This window comes from Narcine bancroftii, chromosome 2 (assembly GCF_036971445.1).
Source record: "Narcine bancroftii isolate sNarBan1 chromosome 2, sNarBan1.hap1, whole genome shotgun sequence".
NCBI lineage: Eukaryota > Metazoa > Chordata > Chondrichthyes > Torpediniformes > Narcinidae > Narcine > Narcine bancroftii.
The window spans coordinates 49,209,320-49,225,866 of NC_091470.1; the positions used below are offsets into that span (position 1 = coordinate 49,209,320).

The 16,547-nt window shown below is 37.7% G+C and overlaps 1 protein-coding gene across 9 annotated transcripts in view; it reads left to right on the forward strand.

Annotated features, from left to right (window-relative positions):
* Window positions 1-16,547, forward strand: part of LOC138753515 (formin-like) — a 395,939-nt gene that overhangs the window by 332,338 nt on the left and 47,054 nt on the right. For 3 of the 9 annotated variants that reach the window (XM_069916624.1, XM_069916623.1, XM_069916630.1), the window contains one exon: window positions 2,420-2,569. In XM_069916624.1, coding sequence (XP_069772725.1) covers window positions 2,420-2,569 — 150 coding nt within the window. Of the gene's footprint in view, window positions 1-2,419; window positions 2,570-2,716; window positions 3,190-9,219; window positions 9,521-16,547 lie in introns of those variants that run through there. The other 6 variants (XM_069916622.1, XM_069916621.1, XM_069916628.1 and 3 more) reach the window with 4 other exon arrangements.

The following is a 16,547-nucleotide window of genomic DNA, read 5'->3' on the forward strand; positions in this document are numbered from 1 at the left end:
ATGGTCAAAAGACCAGAGTTCCCTATAATATGGCCACAACAGGCATGAAAAGGTAATAGTGGTAGTGGGAGGATGAATGGATGAATTGGCAGTTTAGATGTTGGGGTGAAGATAGACCATAATTTTGGATGTTGAGATTATAAGGAATGTATCAGGATTGATCTTTGATTTCATTAATCAGTTATATACCCATGGACACTTTCAAGGTTGGACTTTTAAGATGTTTTGACTCTAAGGGCATGGATTGGACTGTAATTCATTGTGCTCATACATGTTAATTTTTTTTTAAATGTCCAATTAGATATTCCTCAATATAGCAAAACATTCCAGACACCCCACAGGAATAAGACCAATAATGGGATTTCTACATATCAATTTGATAAACAAATTATGTTTTAAGCAGCATCTTAAAGGAAGCAAGTGAGGTGGAGAGATTTGGAGAGAGACTTACAAGCCTTTGCAGCCGAATGAATAGTAGTGGTGCCAAAATTTAAGAAGCACTGATACCATGTTTGTTAAATAAATTACAGAGACATGGAGGAGTGAGCCCACAGAGGATTTTAAAACAAAGAAGAATGAAAATTTGAAAACAGAAGTCTTCTTGAACTGGGGTCTGATGTTGGGCATTAAAAACAATTAGAGAGGGAATGGGGCTACTTTAGAATGTAGTTTTGATGGCGTTTGAATGAAGTTAGTTAGCCAAGCATGTGCAGACAACCTGATATAATTATTTAAACTCAGTATGAGACAGTGGTTTATAATGATGGCAAATTGAAGAATAGTATTTTAAACATAACATGATGTTATGCATGAAAAGAAAAGTTAGAGGTTGATCCAAATGAAGATAATTCCTTAAAGTGTGGAGCATTCTCTTGCGTTTCTTTGCTGAGAATGAAGTAACAGTCCATTCATCACAGCTACCTGGAGCACTTTCCAATGTTAAAAATGATTCGTGATAAAACAAGGTGTTCTTTCATATAGTGTTACTTAAACTAATAAAGCAAGATGATCACGATAATTATGTAAAAACAATAAGTTGAGAACATAAGTAACTAATTCATGATCAAATTATTGCACCCTAGTATTTACATAGACATTTTTACTATGGAGAACACTTTGAAACACTTTTTACTGCGAATTAAAGGTTCCTATCCATATTTTTTTTGTATTTTTATTGCTGTATAAACCAATCCTGATGGTCTCCATTAAAATGATGTAGATCTATGTGTAAATGTTTGATGTGCTATTCTCTTGAGGAGCTGTAAAATAATCATTGTTCAGTTAAAACCTAATGTGAGCTCAAGGGACCAAGACTCATCACAGCTAGTGAAAATTAAGCTGCTTAAAATGTTTATCCTATCTTCTTGATCCTAAACTTTGATGGTTAGGCAAAGGTGAATGATCTGTAGGATTCTATAAGTTATACTCCTCTCTGCAAAATATTAACTTCAGAATTAAAATATTTCTCAGAGACAGAAGGCCAAGAAGGTCCATAATTATCTTCAAAGTGCTGGTATATCAAAATTCCGTATACATTAGTTAAACCAGTGTGGGAAAGGTTACTTAAGTGAATGCTTGCCACATTTACAGGAATGAAATGATGGTTGTTTAAAAAGAAAGCTTGTGGTACCAAGTAGCCATAGAAAACTTCAAGAAAGACAAATAAGGACAGAAGTGTGCAAAACAAAAGCACAATTAACAGAGAAATGTGCAAACTGGCTATTTTGGATCAACTGAACTGAGGACTTTATTTGTAGGAAATGAGCCAAAATTCTAAATAATATCAGACCAAGAAACAAGTTGATGCATTATTTCATGTCATTATATTAAATATATGTCTGACTTTTATGTAGATATGTTGTTGAGATCGGTAGCACAATATTAGATTTCATTACATTTCAACTGAATGGCACCTTAGTTGTCAGAAAGAACATGAGTTTAAACAGATACAAAACCATTTGTAGTGCATGAGTGAAAGGAAAGTGTGCAGTTCAAATTTTATGTGTCTGTACTCATTGATGTTATGTGCCTGGAGTCCTTCACATTTGTACTTATGTGAAGTTCATTTCATTCTTTTCCCAGTTTTACTTTAATTTGTGGGATTTGGACTGGTGATATATATATTTAAATGAGGGTATTGATATCCCATTATTTTCCTATAAAGACACTCAGTCCTTGAATATTTATGTATGCATGTGGACGTGGTTATATAGCAGTTATAAATATTCCCCTCTGGGAAGACTGTAGGTGTTTGAAGGTTACATTATACATGACAAGTGTTGCTGCCATGAATGTTGAAGCCCAGGGAAGTCACAATAATTGCAGAGCATTGGCTACTGACTTTGAAACAAGCCCTCAGGGAAACTACAGCCACCAGCAGGTTTGCGTGTTGACAGTTTTTTTTTTCTTTTCCTCTTAGCTTTGAAGATATAATAAGGTTCTTTGGGGTGAAGCCAAAATCTGGGGAGAAAGAGATTACTCCAAGCTACATATTCATGTTGTGGTTTGAGTTCTGTACGGATTTTAAGAATACTTGGAAATATGAGAGCAAAACTATCTCTAAAGAAAGGTAAGAAAGAGATAAAAATCTTCTATGGAAAACTTTTAATCTTTGTGGTAAGTATTTTTTTTATTTGAACATTTTTAACTGTATCATCGAATTATAATTTGCTTACTTTTTTCTGAACTTGGCTTAAAGAAGTTTAATTCCCCCCAGGGTAAAATGAAGAAGTTGCCAGAATCTGCTTTACCCACAAGGAAGATAAACACACATAATCTGATAAATTACACTTTCCCAACTCTTTTCAATTACCTGCTAATAAAGTGGAATGAGAGCAGTGCTAATTTGTAACAGATTGCTTCACTAGTGCATTTTTTATGTTGAAACGACCTAAATGAGCTGATATTATTGTTGCAGAAAGTACAGGCAAATAAAAGCAAATGCTTTTCCAGTTATTAAACTTCACTTGCATCAAAGAAAACCCCCCCAGACCTAGGCCACACTTAGCACAATGTCAGAGCCCCGTACTGAATTTACGACAGCACATATGACCCCAAGTACCCTGCTGGGGACATCAAACTGCGTGACACTGCTTCTCGCAACAGTCTCCTGATTTTATTGGTTTGAGAAAAAATAACCTTATCCCATATTTGCTTTTAGATAAGGTTTCATGAAAGAAGTTTTTATGTGAGAGACATATTACGACTTAAAGATTGGCTTTTTTCAGTTCTATGTTCTTTTTGCTGTCTTGTGTTATGCACCTTGATTTGTTAGTTCAAAATAAATACTGAAATTATTAAAGTTGTGATTTCTATATACTGAGATTTTTAAACTATGATTCAAATAAAGAACTATTTTGTGTATTTTCAGCCTTTTACTAATGTTAAGCCATTAATATAGATTGTAATCTGTTTAGATGCCTGTAGTAAGAAAGTTATTTGTATTTACAATGATCAAATATTGAAGTAAAAATTTTGGCTCTAAAATCAATGGTGTATTTTACAGGAAAATTATATAAATAACATTTTCACAATATTACAATTCAGCACAGAACTCTGGCGGGCTTATTAATGATGTCAGTTTAGGCAACAAAGTATAAATATATTATTTTCTTTAAATTATTTGATTAACATATATCATAATTATTGCCTTAGAATACTATTCAAAGACAGCTGGATGGATTCCAAATGTTTAATTCTATGAACGCTATGGGAAAATTAATAAATAATGAAAAAATCATTTGGGTAATGAAACAACACAATATTGTTAATTCATTCAGTTCACGTTGACGCTGTGTTGCTGGTGTTTATCAAAAGCATTCATGCCCTTTGTACTGGATGAAATAAGAAATTAAGTTTTCTTCATGATGCTATTCTTCAAGGATAATAAGAATCTTATGTTCAACTGCTACTTCAGGGTTAAAGTTGGAATTTAATCAAAAACAGAAGGAATCCATTAAGATATATAACCAAAATTGGGAGTTCCTTGAAATGTTGTAAAATTGAACAGCAGAAAAACATCCACATCTAGAATGTCTTGTAAAGTCATGACCCTTAGTGACACTGTTTTCCTAAGTGTGAAACCATTGATTTACCACCCAGTTTACCAGAGGTGGATCAGAATCAAAATAATTGATAAAATTCCAGGATTTTAGTCTTATGTTTCTTTTTGGAAATCTATTAATATAGACTAATATTGTGAAGCATTGTTGGACAAATCTTATTCAGCCATGCATACAGGTATACCCTGCTTTAAAAAATCTAGAGCATTCCTACGGAACCTTTTTGTAAGCTGAAATGGCATAACGCGAAGAAGCAATTACCATTGATTTCTATGGGAAATTTTTTTGAGCATTCCCAGACCCAAATAAAACCCACTAAATAACACATAAAACCTAAAATAACACTAATATTTACTAAAATCAGGAATGATATGATAAATACACAGCCTATAAAGTAGAAATTTACTTTTTGAACCTTCTAATGCGCTCTGGTCAGAGCCCTCACTCACTGCTCAGCACCACCGCCACCCTGGACATACAAGGAATACACAACTCTTTCTTCTACGCTCAGTACACTCAGTCCATCATGGGGGGCTGGGGATTACTGCACTGGATGACAGAGTGCCATCTATCTATTGACATCTCTTCGTATTTCCCAGGGAAGAAGCTGTTCAGGGTGCACGCACAGCCTCTATAACAGCTCATTGCTTTCGTAAAAGTAAAAATCCTTTCATAAAAGCAAACTTGTATAAAGCGAGTATTCATAAAGCAGGGTATACTTGTATTACGTGTATGCACTTATACAATTAGGATTCGGAGATGCAGTGCTTTTCTCATTCTTTAATACCATCAGACTAACATGGCAACTGACAGACACAGATTAATATATGGAGGGGTGACATCATGAAGTGGGTGTCATGCTGTACAGCAAGGAGGGCTTATATCCAACACTTTTCCCCCTTGTGCAATATATGTTAAATGGGCCCCCCCTAACTACCACTACTACATCGGGCCCATGACTACTATTGAGAATTAGGGTACATATACTGAGCAATTATAATATGGAAAGGAACTTAATAATAATTATAGGACATAAAGCGCTCAGGTGGTCTTATTTCTCTCTTGGACTACCTCAGTGTGGTTTGCTCGGGGCTGTTCTGGGTGGGACCCATAGATGGTCGGGTTGATGGCGACTGCCAGCCTTTGCAGGCCTCTGGAGTTCTATGGGCTGGACTGCTTGTCGCAGTTACTGGGCTACCCATCTCCACCCCTCTTTCACTCAGCCCAAGAAGTTGGATTGCCTTGGCCTGCCACAGTAGGTCTAGTTCTACCTCCTCCAGGTTGTGAGGTAGTTCGTGGACTTTAATGTCAGAGAATGGTCGCAATTGGTCAATGTGTCATTTCCACAGTCTGTCTCCCACTAGAACAGAATTTGAGCAGGGACTCAGCAGGTAGGATCATCTTGTGCCAGTACTCTCTCGCTCACCTCCAGTGCTCTAGGTATAGTTTGTGGAAATGTAGATTTTTCTAAACGGAGGCCCAGATCCAGGTGAACTGTGGACAACCTTGTCCGCAGGTTGGGCCCAAACATCAATTCTGCTGGGGGGCATTTTGTGGTGTTTCTGTACCCCAATAGGAAATCTGCAATCCTGTGAGTCCAGGAGGCATTTAGAAGTTTCTTGGTTTTCATCGCCTTCTTGAAAGTTTGTACAAAACGTTCTGTCTCTCCATTAGTACTTGGGTGATAGGGTGTGGACAAAATATGTCTGATATATTGTCGCACATAAAACTTTTAAAAGGTTCATTGTGAATTGATAAGTTGATTTATATTTTTATTAGCTATTTCATATTATTACATCAAGTTAACCATGTTGATTTCTTGCCATACTGGAGGGTAAATCTACGATTTTTCAAGCTACAATGAACAAATGACTACACGGAATAGCAGTGGAATGTTATCTGGATGATATCATCATCACAAGCCGAAGAGTACAACCGTTCAACATATGATTACAACAGGATAAGTGTGTCTTCATGCTGCCCTCAGTGACATACTGAGGGGTCCATTGTCTGTGACCAGTTCGTGAGGTAATCCGTATGTGACAAACATGGCCCGTAGACGTTCAACTGTAGAATCAGCTTTGGTGTTTTTCATATGCAACCCTACTGACCATTTGGAATGTGCGTCCACCATTATAAGGAAAGTCTCTCCCATGAATGGCCCCACAAAGACTACATGAATCCAATGCCAGGGTCTGGAAGACCATTTCCATGGTTTGACCTCGGCCTGCGGCATTTTTGGCTGCATTGTCTGACATATTTTTCATTCTCTCACTGTTGTTTCAATGTCTCTGTCCGTTGATGGACACCAAACAAGCATTCAGGCCAACGCTTTCATTCATACCATTCCTGGATGGTTGAGGTACAGCTCTGATAATATGGTGGCTTGCCATTTGGCCAGGATAATTGTACGGGTACCCCATAGTAAACATCCTTCTTCAACTGATAGTTCATGGCGGAGTGTGAAGTAAGTTTTCAAGTCTTCTGGTATGACTTCAGATTCAGGCCATCTATTAAGGGTGAAGTTTAAGAATTTGCTTAACATTGCCTCCGTTCAGGTTTCTTTACCAATCGTCTGAGCTTTAATGTTGTTGCAGTTGTTCTTGGTTAATGGCTGCTGGTTCTGCTGTCCATTTAATAATTTCTTCTTTTTCCAGTTGTGCGTAATTGCGTTCATTTGTAGTTAATGGCCACGAAGCATATGCCACGGGTTGCTCACCCCTCTCTGCGATTTGGAACATTACTGCTCCCAGTCCTACTGGTGAAGCATCAATGGTAGAATCACTTCCTTGTTTGGGTTGTAATGGGTCAGAACTTCATTTGTTATTAATATTTCCTTTAGTCGATCAACTGTGTTTTTAGTTTCTGTATTCCAATATAATTTTTGATCTTTCTTAGGGGGTTGCATAGTGTAGACATGTTAGGGATATGTTTCCAATAGAAAGGACTGTAATTCAGACTTGTTGGTTGGATATGGGACTTTGCAAACAGCTTCTGTGGCCGCCGGACCCATTCATACACCCTCCTTGTTGATTGTAAATCCCAAGTATGTCACTGAGGGCAGCATGAAGACACACTTATCCTGTTGTAATCATACGTTGAACGGTTGTACTCTTCGGCTTGTGATGATGATATCATCCAGATAACATTCCACTGCTATTCCATGTAGTCATTTGTTCATTGTAGCTTGAAAAATCGTAGATTTACCCTCCAGTATGGCAAGAAATCAACATGGTTAACTTGATGTAATAATATGAAATAGCTAATAAAAATATAAATCAGCTTATCAATTCACAATTAACTATTTTATGACAGTGCACAAGATCTGACAACCTCAGAAAATTAATCACATTTGGTTTCATATGATGTAGGATGTTGTAATCTCAGCAAAACTCTTAAAATTATAATCCAACATGAAATGGCATTGAGTTCTGGGACATGATATTTATATTATTCTGTTAATTTTATCCTGTTTATTTAATCTAATTAAAGTACCTTAGACACATATGCATTAACTTTTTTGCCAGAACTTAGATGTTGTTTAGTTTGTATCCTGTCAGCAGATTCACTCAGAGAAAATAGGAATTTTGATTAGCATAAAGTGAAACCAACTTAGATGTAGAGGAAGATATATTCATTGCAAATGGACAGACTCATTAGGACAGATTCTCCAATCCATTACCCCTGTGCAGGCATTGAATTGCAGCTGAGGACCTACCTCTTGATCAGAGCACTGGATCTCCTGTCCCAAGCAATTAATCTAGCCTGCTGGCATGCTCAACATACTTCAAGATATAAAACACAGCTACATAATGGGACCTATGAGATTGAGATCTTCTGTCTACTGATGAAGATCAGGATCCAAACTGTTTAAATTGGATATTAGGAACCTTGTTAAGGGGCCTTGATAGAAGCAGGAAAGAGGGTTCTAGGTGTGAGGGTTAGGAATCTAACTTTGGTTTATCCCCAGCCATCCCAATGAACTCTGTTTAATTGCAGTCAGTGACATGCTATAGCACTGCACTTCATTGTCCACTCTGTGCTGAGCTGGCCTTCAAACATTTTCAGTAACTTGAACTAGGCCTGCACCTAATGGACGCTATCTCTAGCAGCTTGTGGAATGTGGCAGAAATCTTGAAAAAAAGAGTGAAGGTCAAGCAACCTGAAAGTTTGAGAACCACAAATTCTGCACATCCTGGAATATTGAACAGACAATAAAATAGTCAATGTTTCGAGACTCGATCATTTCTGCCCGAAAGTTTGCAGCCTGAAAGTTTTCTCTTTAGCCCAATATTTACATCTGATGTTTCCCATGCAACAAAATGATCAGCCTATTAAATCTGATAAGATCTAAATATCCTATCATGCAGAGAGGGATATCAAACACTGGCACTTCAGGAGTAATTGCTCACCACCTCTTTGTAACTTGCAATCTCCAATTTATGGAGTAAAACGGGGAAGTCTGCAGATGCTGGGAATGAATGCAATACACAGATGTGCTGAAGAAATTCAGTAGGTCACACAGCATCTCACGAAAGTAACAGGTAACTGATGATTTGAGCCCGTGCCCTTCGTCAAGGTAAAAGCAAGAAACAGGCAGGTGCCAGAATAAGAAAGGTAAGGAGAGAAGGAGAGGAGAGGAGGGAGGAAGGGGCAAGGGGAGGACCACAGTCAAACAGGTAAGAGGTCATACATGGATACAAGTGAGAGGGTAGAAGAGAAGTGATGGGAGAGGGTTTATCTCTAAAAAGAGTGGGGAACTGGTGGAAAGCAGATAGGGAAAGAGAGAAACTCAGGGGAGTAGTTTAACAGAAATTGGACAAGTCAGTGTTCATGCCGTTTGGTTGGAGAATGCCCAGGCAAAGTATATTGTTCCTCCAATTTACAGCTGGCAAATTATGTCCAACTTATGTTTCTTTTAACTGTAATTGAGGTCATGAATATAAATAATTTATTAAGATGGTCACATATTCATTCATTGAAGAATTGCCATAGAGGTCAACTCCAAAAAAAATTTTCAAATTTTGCCAAATGTTGCTCCCGATTCACAATAAATAAATTCAACAATGGTATAACTGTAAGCAAAACAAAGAGTATTTATGTATTGATCCCTAGAATATATTGAATTTCAAGTCTCATTCAAGCATTTTTCTTACAGAGTTGAAAATCAGCTAGGATTCGTGGTCTTGCCTGTGGGTGTTAAGCTTCTAGTTGAAAAGATTCTCATGAGTAGTCACTGGACACCCCTCAATTATGTCCCTGCAGCTGACTCTGCAACCCCAATGCAAACAAAAATAACAGTGTAGATTTCTGCAGGTTTTTTTTACTTGTCCGCTGAATCTTGGCAAAAAGATCAATGGCAGGCAACATAAACTCAGTTGACAATCTCTTCATCTTTTTACCTGCTTTTGAGCTCTCCCACCATAATTTCTACTAGTAGAAAGAAAGTACTTGCAGAAATTCATCTCTTAGTGAATTGATTTAAAAATAAACTAGTGCAAAAAATAGTTGATGTTGGAGTTATTGTCTTTCACTGAAAGTGTTCCATTTACAGTAAAAGTGTGAAAATCCGATACCAGAAATCTGGATCACCCAAGATTCTAGACCCCTCAAAAACCCTCACCAAAAATCCAAACCACCCAAGAATCCAGACCTCGAAAACTCTCAGCTGTTGCATATATTCTCGCATGCATTTTATAAGTACCACAGATGTACTGCCGAAGAATCCAGAAAACCAGAAAATCTGGACTGACCCAATCCCTGAGCAGTCTAAATTTTAGAACATTTGCTTTATAATGATGTTAAAAAAAACATGACTGTGCTATTATTAATCTGAAAACTGGATGCCATCATCAAATAATTATTGTTTTGATATTCTTGTGTAACAAATGTGCATACAAATTCAGTTCTCTGATACTGATGGATACCAGAAACTGGAGATTCTAATGTGCATAGAGACATCCGCTAAATCGCGATGTGTAGAAGGCATCATGCCAGATTCTTTCTTGGCCACAGGGGAACAAGTTTCTTATGTGCATGAATGTGTAAGGCCCCATGCAAACAAGCATTCAGAATTCCAGGCCTTCAGCATGGTTACACATTGTAACTTAGTGCAGTTTCAAGAGCATGCTATAAGCGCAAACTTACAAGCATACTCTCCTGCTGTGATGGCAGCTTTTAAAGCAATGGTTCTCAACAGGAACCAAACCAAGAGTGGCAGGTTGGAGTCAGGAGCAGGCATTACATGTTTCCAACAGATGATCAGGCTTCTTAGCAACGGAGGTAGATTCATAGGGGAAACATTTTGTCTCTTAATAAAAAAACATCTTACATAGTATATTGGAGGTACTTGATCACTCAGGAGATGATTAAATAGTTATTTTAACAGAAGCTAAGGTCATTTCTGTCCCATTAGCTAGATCAGGCAGATTCATTTTAGGGTCTACTCCTTTTTACATTGAGTATTGGTATGCATACTAACAATGTTGCATGCACATGCACATCATTAATGGGTGCCAAGCCATGATTGTTCTGCACATAGAAACCAATAATCGAGTTTCCCATTGTGTGCTGCATGTATATGAAAATGTCAATTGCATCAAGTGAAAAAAATTTGTCATGCAATTGAACAATTTTAAAACAGTCTCAGAAATCAACAGTTAAATAAAAAAATAAACAAAAAAGCATTGCAACAGGTTTTTAAATATGGCATGATAATCATATTCCAAGGTGGAAGGTTGAGTTTTAATCTGCTTTCATCACAATTTGGTATGGTTTTGCATAATTTAGTTGAAGAAATTTCATCCAACAACTTGCATATTTTGAAGACAAACCTGCTTATGCTTAGCAAACTTTTATGTTCGAGTGCAGACATGTGTTCTTTCAATCCCATCTGTGAGGTCACAGAGTTATAGGAAATAAAAGAGTAAATGGGTTTCACTAACAAAGATGGGATTCAGGTCTGAATAAATCAGAACTCCCTGGGATATTACCCAGAAAATAATTTCAGTTGCTGTTAACTCAAGCTGAGCTGAATCACACAATTAAACTACAAGAGAAACAAGCAACACTAATAGGCAAAATAAATGGTGTGTAATAAGGGTTGTCTTAAGGAGACTGTGATGAAATGCAACCAGTCATTTCATACATGAGAAAGTAGGCGTCTTGCAGTAGACCTTTCACTTGATTTTATAGAGCCTGAATGAAAAGCAAGCTGCCAAAGACCCTCATTACTGTCTCTCTGGGAAAATATTTGAAATGTGAAAGGTGAATTGATTCATGTCTGTGCTTGCCTGGACTTATGAAAAACGTTTACACACTGGGAATATGTTAATTTTAAATGAAAACACCACTAAACTGATCTGCACTATTTATACAGATGAAAGGTTTATTGTTGCTACTGCAGCAAAACAGTTTATCATTGTTTTATTTTATGATCCATTTTAATGTCTTGTTTATTTCTCATTATGCTGTGGTTTATTTAAAGTAATTGGCCAAAAGGGCACGGCAGTTGTGATTCTGCAAACCAGTGTTCCCAGCAGAAAGCTGTCAGGAATTACTCATCAGAAAATTGTGGGCCATTGTTCCACTCAATTTCCATGAGTGTGACCTCCTGCTAGGAAGGACAAAATCATTGCCATCGCCTCAACTGAGACTTGATGCAGTGAATCTGTGATCAGTCATCCTAATGGGCAGGAAAACCTTACAGATTGAGAGATTAATAGCCTTGTAGATCTCAGCAAAACCTCCATAGGATCATCAGAAGACACAAACAGGAGACCCTATTGACCACTGGGAGACATCAGTGTGAATTGCAATGCTTAATTTAGCAATGGATCCTGGGATTGGTGGCAAATGGCCAGCAGCAAATTCCATCAAAGACTGATTGACTTTTGTCTGTCTGGTCCTAGCAGGAGATGGGAGAGGGAAATTCAGGTCATAAAATGTTGCAAAGTCTCATGACCTGAAATGTTCACTTATCTCACTCATTTTTAATTCCCATTTTACATCAGCTATGCACTCAGGTACAGAACATGGGGCAAAATTGAATTTGCATTTTTCTTAAAGATTTGGAACCCAGCATGGATTGTTAATATTCATTATCACAATTATAGCCAGATTGGCAAGGCTACTCATTTTGGCTGTTACAAATGCATCTTGCAAAATGTATACATTTGATCCCTAATGGTAATTGTTCAGTCACTGTGAGAAAAAGAGCTTGAATGGTCAAGCTTTTAACCATTTTAGATCTTGCCTGTTTCTACTGGGGATTGTTATATTCACAGCAGGTGTGTTGATTATAGGTTATCTGCAGTGTGACAGAGATTTACTGCAGCTACTGCACTGGAAAATTTTAAAAATTCCACTATGACTGAGTACACAAATAGAGTTCAATAACATAAAAAGCAATAGAGGTCAAAAATACAAAACAAGTTTGTAATCTTTGTGAGATTGTAATATGGACCTTATGCTGGGAAAAAAAATGAAAATGAAAATACTGTAATAGAGAATAGGAATATCTAAATGATTGATCCAGGAGAACAGAGTGGCAGTAGAATTAAGTTGATTTGTTAGGGCATTAATATGAACAATACTTTTTTCAAAGCTCATGAAAATTAACGGAGATTCATTTTGGCCTGTTGGCCCACATGTATCTCTGTCCCAATCAACCTACCCCTCCCCTCCAATCCCAGCCTCTATCATTCCCTAAACCAATTAGAATTCCTTTCCTCTCCTTGACACTAGGTTATCTGATATCTTCAATACAGTCCTCCTCCCATATGACTACTCAGTATTTATTTATTTAGACATACAGCACAGTAAAGGCCATTTTGGCCCACAAGTCCATGTCACCCAATTATATCCAATTAACCTACAACCCTTGGTATGCTTCGAATGGCGGGAGGAAACCTGAGCCCATGGGGAAAATCCACGCAATTATGGGAAGAATGTTCAAACTCCTTACAGACAACGTGGGATTTGAACCCTGGTCCCAATCACTGGTACTGTAATAGCATTGCACTAACCATTAAGCTAACCATGCCACCCCATCCTGGTCTAATCCCTGAAGTGGCATTCTCCACCAGCTCATATTGATGTCCCCACCATTGCGTGCCCTGTGCTCTTCTTCTGAATCACCACCCCATCAGGACAAGACTTACAAGTTTTCCTTTCTCCATTAGCCCATGCATTGAACATGTTTTTCCAGCTTGTAAATAATTTCTAGGTTTATAAATAATTTCCAGACTAAAATTTGTCAATAAAAGTCTGCCTTTTGAGTTTATATGTATTGATACATCCACTATTATAAACATCTTTGACAGCACCACTGTAGGGGTTAAGATGTGCATCATGCTCACCTCTTGTCTGTGTGTGGCTTTTGGTGTAACATTTTTATGCTATCTCCTAGCAACATCTATGCTTCAGGCTCATAACTAGTTTTTTCTGCTTTCTTGGGAGGTGAGGTTTTAGTTTATTTTGTTGTCTGGAATGGATGGTAAAAGCTTCTTCCACCATTTTCTATTGACTTTTTAACAATATTTAAAAACTTATAATAATGTTAACAATGTTTAATAAACTTTGGAAAACACACCATAATTCAAGTACAAATTTGTTTGAACAAGTCATAGACAACAAGAGTCTTTTAGCATCCAAGTGACTATAATGGAAAGTAGTCGCTACAATTAAGTCAATAGAAAGTCGGAAGTTGGATTGGATTAATTGGGCTTTGTTTAGAGCATTTTGAATTCAAGGAAGCATGATTGTCAACACTAGCATCAAGGCTATCGGAAGCACTAAGCCCTACTTATGGATTCCTTTTGTGTTATTATTGCAAGTTGGAGCACAGTTTGGAGTAACTGCCGCTTGACTTTTTGAGGACTGTTTTTGGTTTTGGAGTTATTGTTGCCTGAGAACGGTGATCATCTGGATGGATGAGGGAGAAATGGCAGCCAATCACTGAAGCTGCTGCCTCTGATGAGCGATGTATCAAGGAGATGAAGGTCACAGAACTTAGAGAAGAATGACAATGGCAGCACTTACATACAAGTGGAGCCAAAGCTGTTTTCTACACAAGACTGAAAGAGGCAAGAGAAGTAGAGAAGGTTTTGGCTGCTGGGAATACAAATCCCCCAGAATTACTGCAAAAAACATCAACAGAGTCTAAGATCAGCCACTCGGAAATGTCTGAAGGTGTATCACAAGATGGTGATGTGGAGGATAGGAAATACAAACTGGAGACTAAGTCAGATAGTAAGGCAACATCTGACATACTGGATGAATTATGACTTGAAGATAGTGTGTCAAATGCTGGAAGCAGGAGAAGCAAAAGAAGTTCTAAATTCAGCTCCAGAGTTTCCTATCCTTCAAGTACTGCATCTGTATGTTTAAAGGATCAGGCTAATTTTGCCACTCTTGTTGCAGAACAAGAATTGCTTCAAAATAAATTTGCCTTTAAAGAGCAGGAGGTGCATCTAAAGAGGCAAAAGGAGCAGCAATTGCTTCAAAATAGATATGGCTTTGAAGAGCAAGAGGAGCAGCTAAGGAGGAAAAGATAGGAAATAGAGATGATTAAAAAAAACCTTGTTGTTGCTAAGGCAAAAATGAAGATATTAACAACCTCAAAGGGATCTGATGTTTGAAGCAATTTATCTGAAATGTCTAATGTTATGGAGTCATGTTTTGAAAAAGAAAATATTTAATACTAAGGCAGACCCTTTTGCGCCACAGTCACAAGACGTGCATGTAAGGCACAGTTAAGGCACAGTGATGCCAATCCTCAAACCACAACAATAACCACAGCAGAGAGAGATATGAGCCAAATATAATGTCTTGCCACAGATTATTTGACGATCCAGTCAGGTATCAGAAATCCAGGTGAACAAAATAACGTACGCTCAGGCATGAGAAGGCTGCATCATTAATCCAGTTACAGTCTCTCTCTTCTCTGCCCGAGAGATAAGGAGTGTGGGAGAAGGACCTTACGCTGTCAAAACTATGCTTGGTTGGATGATTGACAGACCATTAGGAGGAAGAAATGAGGTTCAGGTCCAATGGGCTATACGTGTCAACAAGATATCGATTATTAAACTTGAAGAGCTGTGGGAGAACCAGTTCAAGACTGACTTTCCTGAGTGCCTCAGGGATGACCAAGAACTTTCAAAGGAAGACCAGTAGTTCTTGGATTTGGTGTCAAAATCTCCCAAGCTAGTTAATGATCATTATTGCATTGCATTACCTTTAAAGAAAATGGAATTTTGCATGCCTGATAATAGAAGCATTGTCAAACAACGTAAACTGAATTTGAAGAGAAGATTCAAGAAAGATTCTTCCTTTCATTCAAACTACACCAACTGAATATCTGACATGATATTTAAAGGTTATGCAGAGAAAGTACCAGATGATGTCTTGGAACATAGTGATGGCAAAAAATGGTACTTACCTCACCATGGGGTTTTGCACCCACAAAAAAAAAAATTTGGAGTGGTGTTTGACTATGGAGCAGACTTTCAAGGAATTTAATTAATTTCTCAGTTCATACAGGGTCCAGACATGACCAGTACATTAAAGGAGTCTTAACTAGATTCCATAAAGAACCTGTTGGCATCACTGCAGATATTGAAGTGATGTTCCACTAGGTGAAAGTACCAAAAGAAGGCTGTAACTTGTTTCGATTCCTTTGGTGGCCTGATGGAGACTACGGTCAGAACATGTTGGAATACAGAATGACAGGGCATCTATTTGGAGAAACTTAATCTCCAAGTTGTGCGAATTATGCCCTTAGAAAGTGTGCTGAGGACAATATGGAACAGTTTAGCTCTCAACCTATAAGCACCATCATGAATAACTTTTATGTGGATGACTGTCTCACTCCTGCAGCTTCTGAAAAAAAATGGAATAACTCTTTATCATGAGTTGTAATCAATCTGTTTCAAGGGAGGCTTTCTACTTTCCAAATGGATAAGCAACAGTCATCATGTTTTGGCTGTCATACCTGAAACAGAGAGGGAAAAAGAAATGAAGAATCTGGACTTAGACCCTGACAACCTTACTATGGAGAGGGTGTTATATCTATTATGGTGTGTTCAATGTGACGTTTTTAAGTTCAAAATCATTTTGAAGGACCGACCTCTCACAAGAAGGGGGAATTCTGTCAACAATCAATTCGATATATGATCTTCTAGGAATATTGGCACTAGTAGTCCTGACTGTCAAGAAGATCCTGCAAGACCTGTGTAGGAAGAAGATTGGTTGGGATGATGAGATACCAGAATCGATTGTACAAGAATAGATGAGTTGGATTCAGGATCTTTGTTAGCTGGAAGACTTCAAGATTGACAGATGCTTCAAACCCACAAATTTTGGAACTGTGACATCTGCTCAGTTGCATCATTTTGCTGATGCATGAGAAGACAGTTACGGAACTGTTAGTTATCTGTTACTGCATGATAACCAAGATCAGGTACATTGTGGATTTGCAATGGAAAA